The sequence below is a fragment of the Lampris incognitus genome, chromosome 16 (genome assembly GCF_029633865.1).
Source record: "Lampris incognitus isolate fLamInc1 chromosome 16, fLamInc1.hap2, whole genome shotgun sequence".
Lineage (NCBI taxonomy): Eukaryota > Metazoa > Chordata > Actinopteri > Lampriformes > Lampridae > Lampris > Lampris incognitus.
This window is the reverse complement of record NC_079226.1, coordinates 23895257-23914060: the sequence shown is the minus strand read 5'-3', so window position 1 is coordinate 23914060 and position 18804 is coordinate 23895257. Positions and strand designations below refer to the sequence as shown.

Below are 18804 nucleotides of genomic sequence, written 5' to 3'. Positions count from 1 at the left end.
TCAAGAGTGAATGACTGAAGCCGGACCTGTGCCGGGAGTTTTTACAGTTTTCCTCTATTAATTATAACATTTATCTTCCGAAATAACCCGCACCATACGAGTTGGTGATCCATCGGCAGGTATGACGAATGCTAGTGATCGCTCTCGTAAAACTGTGCTTGCTGGATGAGTAGAAGTCTTAGCCGTGCCGTGGTGTTTCAAACAATGTGGAAACTGGTGGTGGTTGGGACGAGTTCTCCAGACCGGCTTTTTGAAAATGGACTCTTCCTATGTGGCGGCACGTTGACAAACCACGCACCTAGCTAGCTAGACCTTTAGCTTCCCAGGCCTCCTCCGCTTTATTGGAAAGCGATCGGCTTCGCCGCGTCATTTATTTAAGTCGACTTCGACAGATGTCGTTTAAACAACGACCTCGGTGAAATTCCGTTTGAATTAGCATGTTAGCCCACGCTAGCCTATTTTGACAGATCGCGGAATTGACAGGCTCATTGTCATTGTATGCTAACGTTAGCGAGCTAAAGCCAGGTAGCTTAGCTGGATTTTACGGTCCACACACCTTAGTTTTACACGCCTCGCCGGGCGTTTTGGCACCTAATGCAGGTACACTCGGGGAAAGCAAAATCGGACGAGTTTGTTATTGTCCCGTTGGTTAAAGACAATGGCTTGTTTGCTGCAGCTAACGTTAGCCGTGGAAACTAGCTAGCTTCAACGTGTGTGTCGCTAAATCCGTCCCTCCCTGCTAAATGTAACGTATAGCGTTGAGTCCGATTTAATTTTTGAAAATGCACTAATCTTGGATTTTACTACTAAATTGTATGATCCGTTCATTCTCGGGTCCATTTTCAAGCACTGTGGAACGCCTTACAGTCGTAATGTGAAACACGTGCTGTCCGGGAAAATCGGTTTGATTAAGCAAACGTTAATGACAAGACTTCGTGTGCATGACAGCTAATGTTAGCCAATTATAGCTTGGTTAGGCCAAAACATAAGGTACCCCTCCACGTTTTGGTGAGGCCAACCCTGGAATCTATATTGCGGTTAATGAAAGGCAATCAACTTTGCTTGATTTAACTGCCCTTTCTTAGCGTCGTTTACAGTAAGGATAAAGTTAAAGTGGCTCCTTCAGTTGCACGATTTGCAGATATTATGGCTTTCAAGTTAGTGTTATTTGCTGCCACAGTGTCAGTAGGCATTCTGCTGTAGGATACATGCTTGCTCACTGGTCAGCCACCGGAAACTGGGGCTCAGTCGCTGAAGGAACACGTGTATCAGCTATCTAGCCATTGCTGAAGTCAGCAGTGAGAATGTAAGCTAACATGTAATTTAGGGACCAGCGCAGGCCTCAGCAAATGCAGAGAAGTTTGAGCAGTGATGAAATTGGCTCAGTTTGTGTGACCTTCATACCCAAAACAAAACAAGTAATGCCACAGGAACTTAATCTCAGAGTAGTATCTACGTGGTGTAAAGGCTTATTAAAATTGCCTGCTGTCCATATAACGGTAGATCTCAGTGCTCTTGCTTGATTTAAATCGAGAACGACACATGAGGACAGTGAAAAGGGAAAACTGACTTGTACAGGACCACATGGACTCGTTTGATTTTTTTTTTTTGCTTGCCACCCCTGTGCAATGGAGCAGGGTGCATTGTAATGAAACACTGTTATTTAGGATTGCCTTATTCAAGATGATGGTTAGTTAAAGTGTTATCTTCGATGAGCACATTACTCTTTTGCCTCAAGTTTGAGACCTTGCACTCTCATGAGCACATCCCAAGTCTTGCCCTTGACCCAAGATTAATTTGGCTCATTGCATTTGCACAGATTTCTGGAGACATGGCCACAGAACATATTAATGGAAATGGTCCAGAAGAACCAATGGACACCTCTGCTGCAGTTACCCATTCTGAGCACTTCCAGACTTTATTAGAAGCTGGTTTACCACAGAAAGTTGCTGAAAAACTAGATGAAATTTACATAGCAGGTAAGGATCAGTGAATATCCCTGCATATTCATATACACAAATTTTTATTTTACTCAAGCTACTGCATGTGCTGTCATTTTCATCACCTTTTTTGAATGTGGGAATTTGGATCCTGAAGCAACTTTTTGTGGTTTCTTACCAAAATGGGTACTGCAGTGCTACAAAATGGCAAACAGACATAACAGAATTAGTGAATGATGGTTGAATTTTATTAAGTTGCACAGAATGGTGTCAGGGAAAGTATTTTGTTCTCACAAACAGCAAATTAATGAGTCTTGCCTTCTCCCATGGATTTTCTTGGTGAGCCTGTTGAACCTTGCCATCACTAACCTTTTCATCCATCTTATGTACTTAGTTATTAAGGTATGGATAGGTATAAGCATGTTGCTGGAGGCATTGTGCTCCAGTTCAACTTTGCTCTCTGATAAAGGCAGGTGGAATTTCTACCTAATTTTCCTTATAATCCTGCACCAATTTGACTAGATATCTACAAGTGCCCATGGGGGTAAGTTGAAGTGGTCAACTTGGGGGTCAATTTGGGACTTGTTTGTTTGGTTTGATCCATAAAAGCACTGGCCTGGCTTTTTCAGCCAGATGGGACCAAACCAGAAACAATGGCAGCAGCTGTCTGGTGTGTGGCTCCCTGGGACAGGTGACGGGCCCCTCCGTAGACCAGAATGCAGACAGGCTCATTAGAAGCTCCCTACCACAGTATAGAGGAGCACTGAGATATCATGTTTCACCATCACATCTGTTGTGATTAGTTCTGCAAAAAAAAAAATTGTCGGGTGGAGAAAAAATGCTCACTAACTTCGTAATGCAACTCCATTAGGGTAGGCGTGTTCTATCCCTCACCCCTAATGGTAGCCCACATTGATGCTTCAAAGAATATAAGAAGAATATCACACACACAATGAATTGCATACAAATGTTTCACTGTCATCCTTTCAGCTTTTCATGCACTACCGTTTAAATCAAATGGAATCTTTTTTCTTTCTTCTCCTACTAAAAGCTTATGTTTTCCATTTTTGTGTGTTCTGCCCCGTCCTCCAGGTTTGGTGTCACACAGTGACTTAGATGACCGAGCGATTGAGGCTCTGAAGGAGTTTAACGAGGAAGGTGCTCTGCAAGTCCTTTTGCAGTTCAAGGACAGCGACCTCTCACATGTTCAAGTATGCACATACAAAGGGTTCAAACATGAGTGGAGAATATAGTGATTTAATTTCTGAAGGGCCTTTTTATATGCATTGTCTTTGTGACAAATTTAACAATAGTGATAACTTAAGACAGCTTTTATTGAGTTTTTGTTCCTACTAACTTGTGCATAAGGTCATTATTTTGAATACTCGGTTGTCACAACTGGTTGCCATGCTTTAAAAGTAGTTTCATTATTTCTGAATTCATTTTTGTATTTTGCTTTCCAGAACAAAAGTGCCTTCCTCTGTGGAGTAATGAAGACTTACAGACAGCGGGAGAAACAGGGGACCAAAGTGTCAGACTCAAATAAAGGACCAGATGAGGCCAAAATCAAGGTGACAGCATAAAAACTGGTTAAATATATTTTAGACATTGAAATCCAAAATGTGCTTAGGCAATAATACTGTACTTTCAAGTCTAAACCCATTTTATTTTGATGCGTAAGATGCTGATGGAACTCAAAACCGATAAAGGAAATCACTGGCATTTTTCTATGCAGGCTCGCCAAAGTAGTGCATTTTAATCACAGTGAACTATAAAACTTTGAAGTTTTATATCTATGTGGGCTTCAAATATTTTGGTTTAACACATTGCCATTTTATATGTCTTTGGATGATCAGGCCCTGCTGGAGAGGACTGGCTACACACTTGATGTGACAACAGGCCAGAGGAAGTATGGAGGCCCCCCACCAGAGTCAGCCCACTCAGGGGCTCAGCCCACCATCGGTACAGAGGTAAAACTCTCCTAGATATCATGTTTAGCTTAGATCAAATGTCTCAATGTAAAAGGGATGAGTAATTTCCCCTTCTGTTTCTTTATGATTTGGGTGGTTTAGGGGCACATGGGGCATGGGTGTTGCCACAGTGTGAATACCCCTTGATGAATTATTGTAAGAATGGCTTAACAACTAAACAACAAACTGGTTTAAACTAACAGACTTGTCCAGATAACTTGAGATGGATTAACAACTTTCAGGCCAACCTTATTAAGCATTGATATGATCTCCAAATGATGATATGTTATCTATTCTGTAGTGACTACAGTTACCCATAAGGTTTGCTGCTAAGACCTGACTGAATACCCCTAACTTGACACCATTAGTTTCTGTTTCCTCAAAACTAGAACTTGAAATTAAAGAAGTTATTTTGGTTACTACTGTTTTTCTTCTCTGCCTGGCAGATATTTGTTGGCAAAATCCCTAGAGACCTTTTTGAGGATGAGCTTGTGCCACTCTTTGAGAAGGCAGGCCCCATCTGGGATCTGCGCCTGATGATGGACCCTCTCAGTGGCCTGAACAGAGGTTACGCCTTTGTCACTTTTTGCACTAAAGAAGCTGCACAGGAGGCTGTCAAATTGGTACGTCATCTCAATAACAAGCTTGACCACCCAGAGACTTGGGTTGTTATATCTTTTATTAACCTTGGTGGCTTCATTGAACGGGAGGCTGAGAAGATTTCATAGGTTAAGGATGAAGGTAGAGAAAATTCCATAGAGGAATTTTTTCCCCCCACATTCCAAATGACCCTTAGTCGGATTAACATATAAAATAGGCTTTATTTTGCAGGCAAAATACTAATTGCAGGATTCAGCCAAGTTAGTCTAGTATGTTAGTGTAGTGTACCCCGTGCTTTAAATATGTATTTGATATTTTTGCTTTCATTTGTAGTTTACTGGCAAGTTATATATGTTGTTTATAGCGAGGTTAGCATAGTCCCGATAACTGACTCTAATCTTTCTCGTACTGTCTCTTACTCATTCTCTCCTCCATCCTTCTGCAGTGCAACAACAATGAAATTCGACCAGGCAAACACATTGGCGTGTGCATCTCTGTGGCCAATAATAGACTGTTCGTTGGCTCCATCCCCAAGAGTAAAACAAAAGAGCAGATTGTGGAAGAATTTGCAAAAGTTACAGGTAAGTCAGTAACTCCCTTTTTTGTTCCACTTACTCAATCTCACTGAACTATTGAAGGTGGAATCATGTGTTGTGAATGTATGTAAGTTGTATATTTCTCAACATTCACATTGCTCCAGTGATCTGAACAGTGCATTTCTTCACAATGTCTGAGAATCACTGTATGAGGTAATAGCCTTACTTTAGTAAAGTGATACTATATGTGAAATAATAAAATATGCTGAAACATTGTCTGTTCATGTCCAAATGATGACGACATTACTATCCTAGAGTGACTCTCGTCACACTGATAGTTCACCGCTAAGATCTGACTGGATACTGAACTTTTGTAAACTTACTGAAGAGGCACCAGGCATTTTTTTTCCACTCAAGTTAGCCATTTCTCATGTTTGGCACTGATTGAACAACAAAGCAAAGTCTATATTTTGATTTCCTCTTGCTGCCAGTTGTAAAAAAAAAATTGCTGGGTCGCATATTGATTAAATTTGGATGGCTGGCCCAGGGAAATAAATAGGTCCCCTAGTGCATTTCTGGCTCTCATGTACATATTTAGAGGTTTAAATATGTATTTTAAGGGTTTGTAAAACTTACCTGACCGTTCGACTTTTTGTTGGATTTTTTTTTTTTTGAAGGTAGAAACACAGTGTATATAGCTGTCTGGATGATCATTCATCCTGAATTAATTTAGTTAACCAACTGCTGCTTTCCCCCTTTTTTTATTTCCACAGAGGGTCTAAATGATGTCATATTGTATCACCAGCCAGATGACAAGAAAAAGAATAGGGGCTTCTGCTTCTTGGAGTATGAAGACCACAAGACGGCAGCTCAGGCCCGTCGTCGGCTGATGAGTGGCAAGGTGAAAGTGTGGGGAAATGTGGTCACTGTGGAGTGGGCTGATCCCATTGAGGACCCTGACCCAGAGGTGATGGCCAAGGTAAGGGGCCTATGGTCATCATTAGTATATGATCTGTTATAAATAGTAATGTAGTGATATTATTAATGGTCATTCATCTTTGGCTGGTGTTAAACCTTGGTTTTGAATTTAAAATGTTTTCAATGGGAGGAGGTGTAAGTAATTTTTATTGGGTAGCTCAGTTGTCTTTCACCAGAATGCTTTTTCTTCAATAACCGCAAGCAATGTATCCATTCTCAGGTTAAGGTGCTGTTTGTGAGGAATCTAGCAAGTACTGTTACAGAGGAGATACTTGAAAAGGCCTTCAGTCAGTTTGGCAAGGTGGAGCGAGTGAAGAAATTGAAAGACTATGCCTTCATTCACTTTGAGGAAAGGGACGGTGCTGTGAAGGTATGGAGAAAGAAATGTTTCATTTCCCTGGACAAAGTAGTCCCCCACCCCATGACCACAGTTTGACAGCATTATTCACGGGTGCATGGTCATTGAATGTTGTCTCAATAATTTGACAGGCTTTGGCTGATCTAAACGGAAAAGACCTAGAGGGAGAGCACATTGAAATCGTCTTCGCCAAACCCCCTGACCAGAAAAGGAAAGAACGCAAAGCTCAGAGACAAGCCGCCAAAACACAAATGTAATTAAACAAAATTATTAGCTTTATCACTCACAAGGGCAAATATTAATTCATTTATAAGTCAAATAATAATGGCCTGAAGCATTGTTGTTATAAAGCGTATTTGTTCTCTCACAGGTATGATGATTACTATTACTATGGGCCTCCCCACATGCCTCCACCCTCAAGAGGACGGGGACGGGGTGGTCGAGGAGGTTATTCGTATGCTCCTGATTATTATGGCTATGAAGACTATTATGATTATTATGGATACGATTACCACAACTATCGGGGCGGTTATGATGACCCATACTATGGATATGAGGACTTCCAGGCAACTGGAAGAGGACGAGGAGCCAGGGGGGGAATCCGTGGAGGTGTCACCCAGACCAGAGGCCGTGGTGCAGCTACGCCTAGAGGCCGAGTGGGCTTTTCCCAGCGGGGAGGCCCTGGAAATAGCAGAGGTATATAGAATAAAACTGAAATTTACCTCTCTCTTTTTTTTCTTTTTTTTTTACCTTAACATTGTTTTAGAGGGAGAAAAAATGCATGTCTAACTGTGATTTTCAAACTGAGTTGAGCTGGTGCAGACAGTTCATTACCTCTTTCAGAAATGGAAGGGAAACTGGTATAATTAATTGTTTTTCCATCTTTTGAAATCAATTTGCGTTTAACACTCATGTCACAGTACACACTGCCATAGTGGTTCACCTCTCCAGTGCTGGAATATTTGGCTTGCTACAAGAGGCTGTGAAAACAGAACTCAAAAGGTTAATTACATGAATAGTGGGAACCCTCTTTAGTTTGCCACTGGTGTGCATATGAAGTGAAGGGTGGGGGGTTGAGCCTGAAAGTTAGGGATAATTTCCTACATCACTATTGTTGGTACTAAACTGAAATTATGTGGTATTAATCAAAATCAGACACTCGGCTTTAAATTCTGAAAGGTTACACCTGCTCATGGGCTTCACAACTAATTCCAGATGGGTGTCAGCTTTCACAGCAGCAAACACTGCCTGCCTGTCGTGATTGCCAGCAGAAAAATCGGTCATTACATGAAACATTTTGAGTACTAACTACTACACCCCACACAGGAGTTTTTGAACTGTTTTTAGTTGTAAATATTTGCATAATATTTAAACTGACATGGAATTTCACAGTGTGAGAGATGTATGTTTTCTGATTGATGGGCAGTGTGTGTGAAATGGATGTTTGACGCGGGGATTCTGTTCTAATTTTATCTGTATTCTGTGTGGCCCAGCAGGGAAACGTGGCCGAGGGCGGTCCTGACCTGTCACAGTGGAGACTGACTTGCTGTGTGGGGTTACACCATAAGCTGCAAAGGATGTTGACAGAAGAAAAGAAGAGAAAAAAACTCGACGAAAAGGTCCAATGATATTCCAGCCTTACAGAAGAAGCACCCCCTTTTTTTTCTTAAACTGCCACCTTAAAAAGATGACCGGAGGATTCTGAATACTTGCCACCAACTCTCCTTGCCTCAAGCCCTCCCCCTGGCCCTTCCATACCGTGCTCCATGAATTGCCCCAACAATCTACCCCTTCCCTCTCCCTGAACATGTCATTTCTAAATAATTATTGAAGAATTTGCACTTTTTAAGTTTCTTAGGTTTGAAGTGGCTCAAAGGAGCTTGATGCTATTGTATATTTTTGTGCTAATCGCAATTTTTATTGTCGGAATATCCATGTTAATCTTAATCGTTTGATTTGGATGTTTGAAAGAGAACATTTGCAGGTTTTTAGGGTGTACCCACCTGGCATGGATAAGTCAGGCATTCCAGGAAAGTGGTTCTTTTCAGAACTTGTCTTTAAAGGGTTGGTTGACTACCTCAGTACAGAGGACTAAACTACCCGGCCTGTACTGTAAATAGGGAAACTTATATTGATGAAAGCAGGGCTTGTTTTCATACAAAATATGCACAAGAGCAGCAGCGCAAAAAAACGATGTACTTAATGTAATATAGTCATTTTAGCTGCAGCTCTGACACTGCAAACAGTCAAACTGGGCATGCAAAACAATCTCATATGATGAGCCTGAACAAGCCCTGCTTTTATCTTATTTTGAACTGAATTAGCCGCATTGCTTCTTCAGAGTATGTAGTTACTGGTGTATAGTTTTTCGGAAAAAAATGTTACTTTTGTAAAGGCTTCAACATCACAGGGCATCCAACTGCCTTTGATTTAAAAAATGCCCTGCAGTGTCCCTTTTGTGCCACTCCAGCAGATTTGTTTTTAATAATGATGAAGCATTTTTGAACATCTGATAATCCATCAATATCGTTATTGTCCCAATCATGTAAAATCTTGAGTGATCCCTTCCCAGCTCCCTAGACAGCAACACTTAAAGTAGCTCTATCAAGTTTGTCTTGATCGATTACAGATTTGCCATATTGCCCAGCCAGCGCGCATGTGTGCCTCTTGTTAGCTGCTATGATATGGTGAGGGATCATAGTCAATAAGTGGTAGAAGGGATACTGCAGTGAATGATTTCTATTTCCAGGTATAGCAAAAAGTAAACTGTGCTATTCAATCCCCGGTTTTGTATTACAGTTAACTCCCTCTTCAATAAAATCATTACAACCACCTTTTGAAAAAAAGATGTTAGCAGTTTTAAACTATTGTTGGTGGCCAACAACGTTTTTTGCATTCCTGCAAATAAATTGTTTTATACTGTAAAATGGAGGTGAGTGTAACTTATTTTTGTAATAAAGTTTTTGATTTCTATCTGTGTCTTACTGCTTGGATGACATCTTCATGAGGAACCAATACTTTTTGTAATTGGCTGATTTAAGAAAAAGCAATGATTAGAAGTGAAGTTATCTATTTATTTATTTAATCAAGTGACAAGGAACAACTTTATGAAGAGGAAATGTGTGGTGTTAAAGCTGTTCATCTGTTGACAGTGGCGCATATTTTGGACAGTAAATCGCCCTTTGCAGAAGTGAGTAGTGAACTCCCTAGCCAGCCGGTACACCCGTAGGTCGGAGTACATCAGGTGTTGTATTCTACATGACACCTCATATCGGCACCACATGGTGTAAAAACCAAACGTCGCTCAAGCTTCAATTCACTAAGAATATCGCGGGGATAGATTGAGAAGGGAAAACCTGTTAAAATGGAGTAAAATCACCCTAAATCACACACACACACACATATATATATATATATATATATACCTAATTAAAGAGGACTAAGATATATTTCTTGCCGTTTTTCTCGCATGGTCTATGGCTGACAGTAGCTGGCTGCAGTCGGGGCCGGTCGCATTTCTTCAGTGAAGGGAGCGGAGGTGACATCATGCGTTTTCAACGCCCAAATAAACACGCATGGGTCCAGATTGGGGAGAAACGGCATCATAACGACAGTAGCATCTGCACAGCCGCACAGTTAGAAACGAAGACGATGTTGAATAATTGCCGCTAATCCATTTGTAGATCGACAGCTGTATCTCTCGTCGGTCTCTCGGTTACAACTGGCGAGCATGCCTATATATATTAGATATAACCGTTTGCGGCGTCATGTCTCTGCTGGACCACATCAACACAGAAATGGCCCGTAACATCTCTGATGCTACATCACTAACGGTAAGCTAACCGTGGCTGATGAATTCATTTCATACACTTCTGTACCGAAGCAGCGAAAGAAGTCAAATTTTGAGCAGCTACAATCCCTTGATTTTGTATGCAATCGTTCCGTGTTGCGTTATTATTATTATTACAGTAATATACATGTGCACACCTGAATCCACCACAATGGGATGCATCAGAGCTTATCTACAGAAAGTGAGAGACAGAATGAAAGTGGACCTACTCAGAGAACTAGGCCGCCAGTATCCAGTCTTCTGCTTTCTACTGCTGATCCTCCTACTGTCCACTGTCCTATTAAACAAGTAAGTAGAATATAAGAATATAAAAAGATATGTGACACCTGTCCTGTAGCCCGTTCAAATTTCGTAGCTGTCTCCATTTCATCAACATGAATGTAATCTTCCTTTGCTCACAGATATATACACATTATAATGGTCTTTTGGTCCTTTCTGGCTGGAGTGGTCACTTTTTACTGCTCTTTGGGGCCAGAGTCATTGCTACCCAACATCTTGGTCTCCATTAAGCCAAAGGTCAAGGTAAGGTAGACAACAAGGCTAGATGACTGAATGAGTAGGTCTTTCAAATTTGATGCACTAGGTGGATGAAAGAATTAGTTTGCCACTGATGCTTTTGGATAGGTGGTTTGATATTTGAAAGGTGGTAGAATAGTTGAAGCATAATGCTGAATAATAGTAATGACGACGACGAAGATGAGGACTATAAATGACAACGATGATCTGATTGATAGAGGTGTCCCACCCCAACACAGACACACACAAACGCATGCAAATATGTACTTTGCTTCATCTGCTGAGCTGTCCTTTTTTCTATCAGTAGATTTTATTCATTTGCTGTCTGTCTCAACAGTCCTACCAACAGGAGCTATTTCCACTGGGTCACAGTTGTGCTGTTTGTGGAAAAATCAGGTGCAAAAGGCACAGGTGAGTTACTTGCCAGTGTTCAGGGGTGTAGTGGGCAAATCAGACTGTGCTATTGGGCCCTGAAAATGGCCTCTGTCCTGGAATCCAGACAGAGCTGGGCTCTTCATATGCTTCAGTATTCTCACTCATAGCATGGCTCTTGCTCCCCATCTTCTGTTTACTTAGATGCACTACTAAACTATGGAGAGAAAAAGAGCGTGAGGAGAGCTACAGTAGTTAATTTCTCAGCACAGACTGATAAATTGATAGCTGTCAGTTATAAAATCGACTAAGACTTAGATTTTTTTTCCATAATGATAAAACTAACCTTTTAAGAAGCATTTAAAATTGAATTATTAGCTAATGTTTCTTACAGGACATATAACCTACTATTGAAAATATACATATAATGTCATATGACTGCTGAAAGTGTTAATTCCAATCTGTCCAGACCCATTTAATTTTCACAACATTGAGGTGATACAGGATGTTACATTCCCCTCTAGTGGCCAAACAGTATGCTTGTATTGCACCTGTGAATTGTTTTATATACATCTTTTATTTATATTTATTGGCAGACCGACTTTATTACTGGAAAATTATCAGCCTTGGCTTGACCTGAAAGTTCCTTCTAAGGTGGATGCCTCTCTCTCAGAGGTAACTTCCTGTTGTAGAAAATTATGAGGTTATTGTGCTATGGAACATATCTACATATTTTCCACAACTCTACCATATAGATATATTCCATAACCCGTGTCTTATAATGTTTTTCAAGATTTTGGAACTAGTTTTGGAGAACTTTGTATACCCTTGGTATAGGTAAGCAGTGGTTCTACATTATTGGCTAGGCACATCACACAATGTGTTAAAGATTATGCATTTTACTACGTGAACAGATATGACCTCAGCATCGTTTTTGTTCTTTGGCAGAGACATCACAGATGATGAGGCATTTGTTGACGAATTGAGAGTGACCTTACGTTTCTTCGCAGCTGTATTGGTCCGTCGTACCCAAAAGGTGACACAGAGTTCCTATGAATCTCAAATGCTTAGGCTGGCACTTCATGAAAACACAGATCAGCTTAAGTTCATAATTTTTTCCTTCAGGTTGATGTGGCATCCCTTATCACGCGAAAGCTGCTCAAAGTTTCCATGAAGCACATTGAAATAATCGGAAAAGCAAGACAGAAAGGTGTTGTTTCTAAACATCATCCAGCATCCAGTCTTTTTTGAGTATGGAGAAAAGAGAGACTTGAACGTCCCGCTGTTTTTTCCCTCATCTGCAGTGAAGAATGCCGAGTATCTCCAGCAAGCCGCCCTGGAGGAGTATGGCCCTGATCTCCATGTAGCACTACGCAGTCGCAGAGATGAGCTTCTTTACCTGAGGAAGCTGACAGAGATGCTCTTCCCCTACATCCTGCCACCCAAGGCCTCAGACTGCAGGTAACATGTGTGCTTTGATTATAAAATGGAAATTAGCGCACACATGCCCCCAGAAAATAACATGCCACAATACATCACAACCTCAAACTGTGTACTCTGCAGTCCCATTCTGTTAATTCTATAGAAAAGTAGTACTGTTTTTCCCCATTTCCTTCTGACTTATCCTCCTGCTCATCTCAGATCTCTTACTCTCCTGATGAGAGAAGTCTTGGCTGGTTCTGTCTTCCTTCCCTCCATGGACTACTTGGCTGATCCTGTGAGTGTAGACACACTGAGGACTGTTTTTCTGGATTGAGCCTAGTTGTAAATTTATGTTAGTGGAAGCTGAGCTGAGTTTTGCATGGTAAACCAGTCTTTGGGATTCACAGAAAGTTGAATCAGTTCATCTAGACACAAAGTTTATTGACAGAAATGTTTCATCACTCATCTAAGTGACCTCTTCAGTCTTAATAAACGTTGTGTCCAGATGAACTGATTCAACTTTCTGGGATTTCCTTACCTGGATTATTGAGCATGCATAAAGACAGTCCTTGGGATAGTAGGCTGCCAGTGAAAAATATTAGGGAAAAGAAGCAAGAAAAAATGGGCACTTGTCTTTGTGTATTGCAAGATACAGATTAAGGCTTTGTCTTAGAACATCAAACAAGAAAACCAATGCTTTAAAGCTGTTATGAGGAGTTTTGGATTTTCGTTGACTACGCAGCCCTGTGGACAGAGGTGGTAGCGTTGCATAGAAGAATGACTTGAATTTCGTCTTTATGTATTGCCTCTTGTCGCAAAGATGTACGATCACCTTCTGGTAGCTCATACACTTGTTTTGAAGAGAAGGGTGAGAGATGTAGTGGTGTTTTTGAAGAAAAAAACAAGTTGTTTGCAGGATATGTGATGAGGTAACGCGTCTCTAAATGCAGCTATGTATCCCATGTGTGTATGTGTGTGCTGTAAATCATTTCATCAGATTTCACACAAGGGATCCAACCCAGAGACAAGTTTAGAATGATTTTGTAGCAATATCTAATCTTCTCTCTGATGGTCTCGTTTTCTTATGTCGGTCATATAAAGGCTTTAAAATTTAATTGAGACTGATTAAATAATCAGTGAAGAACTCCTCATAGCCGCTTTAAGGAAATAATCACAACCTAATGTGTGATTTTAGTGATTCGTATTGGCTTTTGTCTTTCAATTTCAGGACACGGTGAATCATCTGATCCTGATATTCATTGACAACTCTCCTGTAAGTATATGCTAAACAGTGTATTGATGTTTTGTGCATTTTGATATGTTACTACAGAATATGTGGTAATGATCAGAGCAAGTGAGGTTACCATACAATACCGTGTTCATGTCTTTGTTCTTCCAGCCTGAGGAAGCCACAGAACCCACCTCGACCTCAGTTCCTTTCTTGCAGAAGTATTCTGATCCTCGTAATAAAAAGCCCTCAGTAAGTGCCACTTCGAGTGGTTGAATGTGCTCTTTCTACTTTCGCTTTCTCTCCTCTGATGTCTTTTTTTTGTGCCTCTTTTCTACTCTTCAACCTTAATCCCGCTCACTCCAAGGTACTGAAGCTGGAGCTGAAGGAGATCAGGGAGCAGCAGGACCTGCTCTTTCGTTTCATGAATTTCCTAAAGCAAGAGGGGGCTGTCCATGTGCTCCAGTTTTGCCTTACTGTTGGTAGGTAAAGCCTCCCAAAATCACCTTCAAAGGACTTATTGGTAACATCTATCACCATCTTTACAAAAGAAATTAAAGCCCTTAAGGTTTCTCCTCTCAAACCTTCATGCATCTTAATTAAAGAAACGGGATCTCAAGGAACTTAAAGCTGAAATCCGGTATTTTTCCCAATTAATAAAAAGTTATTTTACCCATTCCATAGAGTCATATTACATAAAACTAACTGGCATCTTTACCATGGTTGGAGACACTCACTATATACTGCTGTTGAAAATTTTGACTAGATGGGTTAAACACTTGTGCCAAGGCAAACACATTCCTACTCAAGCATGAAAAATAATTTAAAAGTGATGAAAATGTGGCCATGCTTCTGTCAGACAGGTAATTCTGCCAATTCTACAACCAATATCACAGTACCACAGTGTTGCCATAGTCTGATTTAATTTGTAATACATTCAATTGCCTGTGTTAGCTTTGGGCCAAGGATGCATTTTTACAAGGGTGAGAGCTAGATTACTGGTACAATGATGGCACACGAGCAACAATAGCTGCTGCACCTTATTTGTAGTTCTCACTGCCAAACAGGGACAGATCACAGATTTCAGCTTTAAAAAAACTTACTGTTCAACTTAAAAAAATATCTGGATGAATATCAGTATCAGAATATTGGATCTCTTACTCATATATTTGTCATTTGTCATTCCATGAATCTGGGTCTTCTTTTCTTTTTCTTTTTTTAGCTCCAATATATTATATTAAAGGGAAACGATCACGATTTTCAACATCATCTCTATTGTAGTGATAGTCTAGTCAAGTCGTCAAGTCAATTTTATTTGTATAGCCCATTATCACACATTACAAATTTGCCTCTGTGGGCTTTACAGCAATACAACATCCTGTCCTTAGAACAGGGGTGCTCAACCTTTTTTGAACCAAGATCTATGTCGTGTATTAGCACAACACAATATGTTCAATAGGTTAGAGTAAATAACAGGAATGTCCCCACAGCAGACTCGCGAAACCTCAAGTTATCTTTATTGAATGCTATCACATACTATATCCTGTTGAGTGCTAGAGTGCGCTGTTTGAGGCATGTACTTCATATTTATCTCTCACATATCAACCAATGAGTGAGCCCCACCACCAATCCATTACTGGTATACATTAAAATTAACTTTCCTGCGTTGAGAACACCACAGCTCCTCCCCTGTAAATCCATACTTCTTTTTTTTCTTATTTTATATCTATATTAAGGGTGCCCAAACATTCCCTTTTCTTGCAACAAATAATCATATGTATTCTTCAACAATACACCAGACATCACTTCTCACAATTCAGTTTTTTGTTTTTTTACAATCAGACATCTCAATCACAAGTTTAGTCTTTCAGGAGGGTGTCTGTTCCTCACTGGATGAGAGTTCAGTTCCACAACCTGCGGTGGTGGTACTCTTAGTTGTTTCTCCACAATTGGTGGCACAGGCTGTTGTTCCAACTCATTGTCTGCACTCAACATATCAAAATCCCAACATGCTCCTACACAAGAAGAATCCTCTCCCTGTGTCAATTGGGTTTGATTGCCCTTGGTACTCAGCATCTGATTAACATGCCTTTTCACACAATCTCCATTTACTTCCACACTGTACGTTACTGGACCCAACATTTCACTTATAACTCCATTCAGACATGTCACCCCTCCCCTGTAATTCTTTACTAAAACCTGTTGACCAACTGTGAAAGACCTGACATGAGGAAGATTTTGTTCTGTTTCATTTTGCATTCTCTGAGAGAACTGAGGTTTGATAAGGGACAACCTGGTTCACACCTGTCTTCTCAGAAATAACTCAGCCGGAGTCTTCCCTGTCTTAGTATGGGGTGTGTTTCTATAACCAAACAAAAAATTGGCCACAGTGTTCAGGCGTCATACCACCAATGGCTCTATTCTTGGCTAACGATTTCTTAAGATTTTGCACCAACCTTTCAGCTAAGCCATTACTGGCGGGATGGTACGAAGGTGAGTTGATGTGTTTTACCCCATTTCTGGTCAGAAAGAACTCAAATTCTTGTGATATGAACTGAGGTCCATTATCTGTTACTATTTCTTATCGTAAACCATAAGCAGCAAACAAAATTCTCAGTGCTTCAATTGTTTTGGCTAAGGTGGTAGTGTGCATGTGAATGATTTTTGGCCATCTAGCACAAGCATCCATCACTACCAAGAACATCTGCTTGTTGTCCTCAGCAAAATCCAGATGTACTCTCTCCCATGGACTTGCAGCTCAACGCATCGGGTGAATCAAGGTAGATAGGTTGGGGATAAACTTTCCGTAGTAGTTTAACAGAGCTAAGAATGACCTGAGTGTGGTTATATTTTTCAGAACTGTAGCCTTTTGAATAGCATCTGTCTTTTCTTTCATTGGGTGGATGCCCATGGCATCTATGACATGCCCTAAGTATATGACACACTACTCTGCATGAATTCACACTTATCCCATTTTACCCTGAGATTGTGGGTTTCTAGCCTCCTAAGAACTTCTTCTAAGTTACACAGGTGACTCTCTGTATCCCTCCCAGTTATCAAAATATCTAAGTAACAGATGACACCATGCATACCCTGAAGGACTTGATCCATGATCTTTTGAAAAATTGCAGGTGCGCTGGCGACACCATATGGCAACCTATTGTAATAATACAACCCTTTGTGTGTATTAATAGCTAGATAGCGTTTGGAGCTTTTCTCTAACTGCACTTGATGATATGCCTGTGACAAATCTAGTAAACTTCTGACCTCCTGACAACTTGGCAAACAAATCTTGAGTTCTGGGTAATGGATATTGTTCCACATTCAACAATGGATTTATAGTGACTTTGTAGTCGCCACATAGTCGTACACTGTCATCTTTTTTTTGGTACGCATACTATGGAAGCAGCCCATTCACTGTAGTTAGTAGGTGAAATCACTCCCTCCGCTTCCAATTTCGCCAGTTCTTTCTCAACAGCTTCTCTAAGTGCATAAGGCACGTTTCTTGGCTTGCAGAACTTGGGCACAGCGGCTGCAGCTACATGTTGCTTAGCTTCAATGCCCTTAAGCTTCCCTAGCTCTGATTTGAACACTGATGCGTGTCTAGTGCACACACATCATCCACTGTTTCTGGAGCCACTCTACTCACTCTTGACCAATTTAGGTTTAACTGGCTGATCCAGTCTCTACCCATCAATGCAGGACCCATTCCTTTCACTACTAGCAGATCTAGCTTTTGAGGGACTTCCTTGCATTTCACGCTTGCTGTGAATCTGCCTTTTAACTGCAATGCCTCTTGGCTGTACGTTTGCAGCACACAATTGGCTGGGCTAAGTTTCACTGACTTAAACCTGCGTTTGTACAGACTTTCAGATATGACAGAGACAGCTGTGCCAGCATCTAACTCCATTTTTACCCTGGCACCATTTACCCTGACATAGACATAGTACCGTTTCACAACATCAGTTGTACCTGCATCCATTGCAAAAAGTTCAGCCCCACCACAGTCCACAGTCTGACCAGTGTCAATGTCCTGCACAGTATCAGCCATGCACCTTGATGGCACCCAACTGTGTCCTCTCTCAAACTGGGGATCATTGCAAACTCCATCTGGCCAAAGCTGGTGAGTGTTGCAATACTCATTGTGCTGGGGAGCATTGAAATCGGGGCTTGCCTCATGCTTGAGAACGTTGGAACCTCTGCATGCTACGCGCCTGAGAGCATTCCAACATCTACTCTGTGCATCTTCCAAATGCATCGCCCCTTTGGTTGGCTTGTCACTGACTCCTTCCTTGCAGGAACGCCATGCTTTTGCGGTATGTCCTTTTTTCTTATACTCGCGGCAATCCACATCCTTGAATCTACACTCATCTGGTCGGTGGCCCTTTCCATTGCAATGATAGCATGGCTTTCCATTAGCTCCAGGCTTCCCTATAACCTCTCTATGCTTTGCGTTGGCTTTCTTGTCGACCACATTAACCTTATATGTTTTCTGTGAAAACTGTTTCACACTGCCCTTTGTTACTTCAAATGCAAGCCCAATCTCGACTGCAAGTGGCAATATTAAGTCTTTAGAAGTCCTGTGGTGGCCTGGCGGCCTTTCCAGGGTGTCTCCCTGCCTGCCGCCCAATGACTGCTGGGATAGGCTCCAGCATCCCCATGACACTGAGAGCAGGATAAGCAGTTTGGATATTGGATGGAATGGATGTGAGCTGCGTTGAGCAACCGATTTCTCAACTCAACACTCTTAATTCCACAGATAAACCTATCACGCAGTGCCTCGTCTAAAAATGTCACAAACTTGCATGTAGCTTTCAGCTTTCTCAAACTTGCAATGTACTCACTTATCGACTCACTTTCCAGTTGATTCCTTCCGTGAAACTTGCATCTTTCGGCAATAAAGCTGGTTTTCGGAACATAGTGCTTTTCTAACAGTTGCACCAACTGCTCGTAGGTTTTTTCAGAGGGCTTAGCTGGCGCACACGAGTCCATTAGCAAGCTATGTGACCTCTTGCCTACCACTGTAAGAAACAC

General features: G+C 41.2%; 2 protein-coding genes across 5 annotated transcripts in view; both read left to right on the top strand.

Moving 5' to 3' along the window:
• On the top strand, nucleotides 1–9355 carry LOC130126702 (heterogeneous nuclear ribonucleoprotein Q). Of its 3 annotated transcripts, none has more exons than XM_056296320.1 (12): nucleotides 1–119; nucleotides 1820–1979; nucleotides 3033–3151; nucleotides 3404–3511; nucleotides 3797–3910; nucleotides 4357–4533; nucleotides 4956–5091; nucleotides 5820–6025; nucleotides 6245–6394; nucleotides 6514–6635; nucleotides 6753–7078; nucleotides 7879–9355. In XM_056296320.1, the coding sequence occupies exons 2-12, from the start codon at nucleotides 1832–1834 to the stop codon at nucleotides 7902–7904; spliced, it is 1632 nt and encodes a 543-aa protein (XP_056152295.1). In that variant the 5' UTR covers nucleotides 1–119; nucleotides 1820–1831; the 3' UTR covers nucleotides 7905–9355. The 3 variants fall into 3 exon arrangements, with proteins under 3 accessions (XP_056152295.1, XP_056152293.1, XP_056152296.1); XM_056296318.1 differs by having other exon boundaries at nucleotides 7876–9355; XM_056296321.1 differs by lacking the exon at nucleotides 1820–1979 and having other exon boundaries at nucleotides 7876–9355.
• Nucleotides 9356–10011: 656 nt separating this feature from the next.
• The window catches only part of LOC130126701 (sorting nexin-14-like), a 43409-nt gene continuing 34616 nt past the window's right edge, over nucleotides 10012–18804 (top strand). Inside the window, exons 1-13 of one of the 2 annotated variants that reach the window (XM_056296317.1) lie at nucleotides 10012–10215; nucleotides 10352–10520; nucleotides 10634–10754; nucleotides 11086–11159; nucleotides 11717–11795; nucleotides 11914–11957; nucleotides 12069–12156; nucleotides 12246–12330; nucleotides 12425–12581; nucleotides 12762–12837; nucleotides 13771–13815; nucleotides 13942–14022; nucleotides 14138–14252. In XM_056296317.1, the coding sequence (XP_056152292.1) occupies nucleotides 10360–10520; nucleotides 10634–10754; nucleotides 11086–11159; nucleotides 11717–11795; nucleotides 11914–11957; nucleotides 12069–12156; nucleotides 12246–12330; nucleotides 12425–12581; nucleotides 12762–12837; nucleotides 13771–13815; nucleotides 13942–14022; nucleotides 14138–14252 (1126 nt within the window). In that variant the 5' untranslated portion in view covers nucleotides 10012–10215; nucleotides 10352–10359. Of the gene's footprint in view, nucleotides 10216–10351; nucleotides 10521–10633; nucleotides 10755–11085; nucleotides 11160–11716; nucleotides 11796–11913; nucleotides 11958–12068; nucleotides 12157–12245; nucleotides 12331–12424; nucleotides 12582–12761; nucleotides 12838–13770; nucleotides 13816–13941; nucleotides 14023–14137; nucleotides 14253–18804 lie in introns of those variants that run through there. The other variant, XM_056296316.1, reaches the window with a different exon arrangement.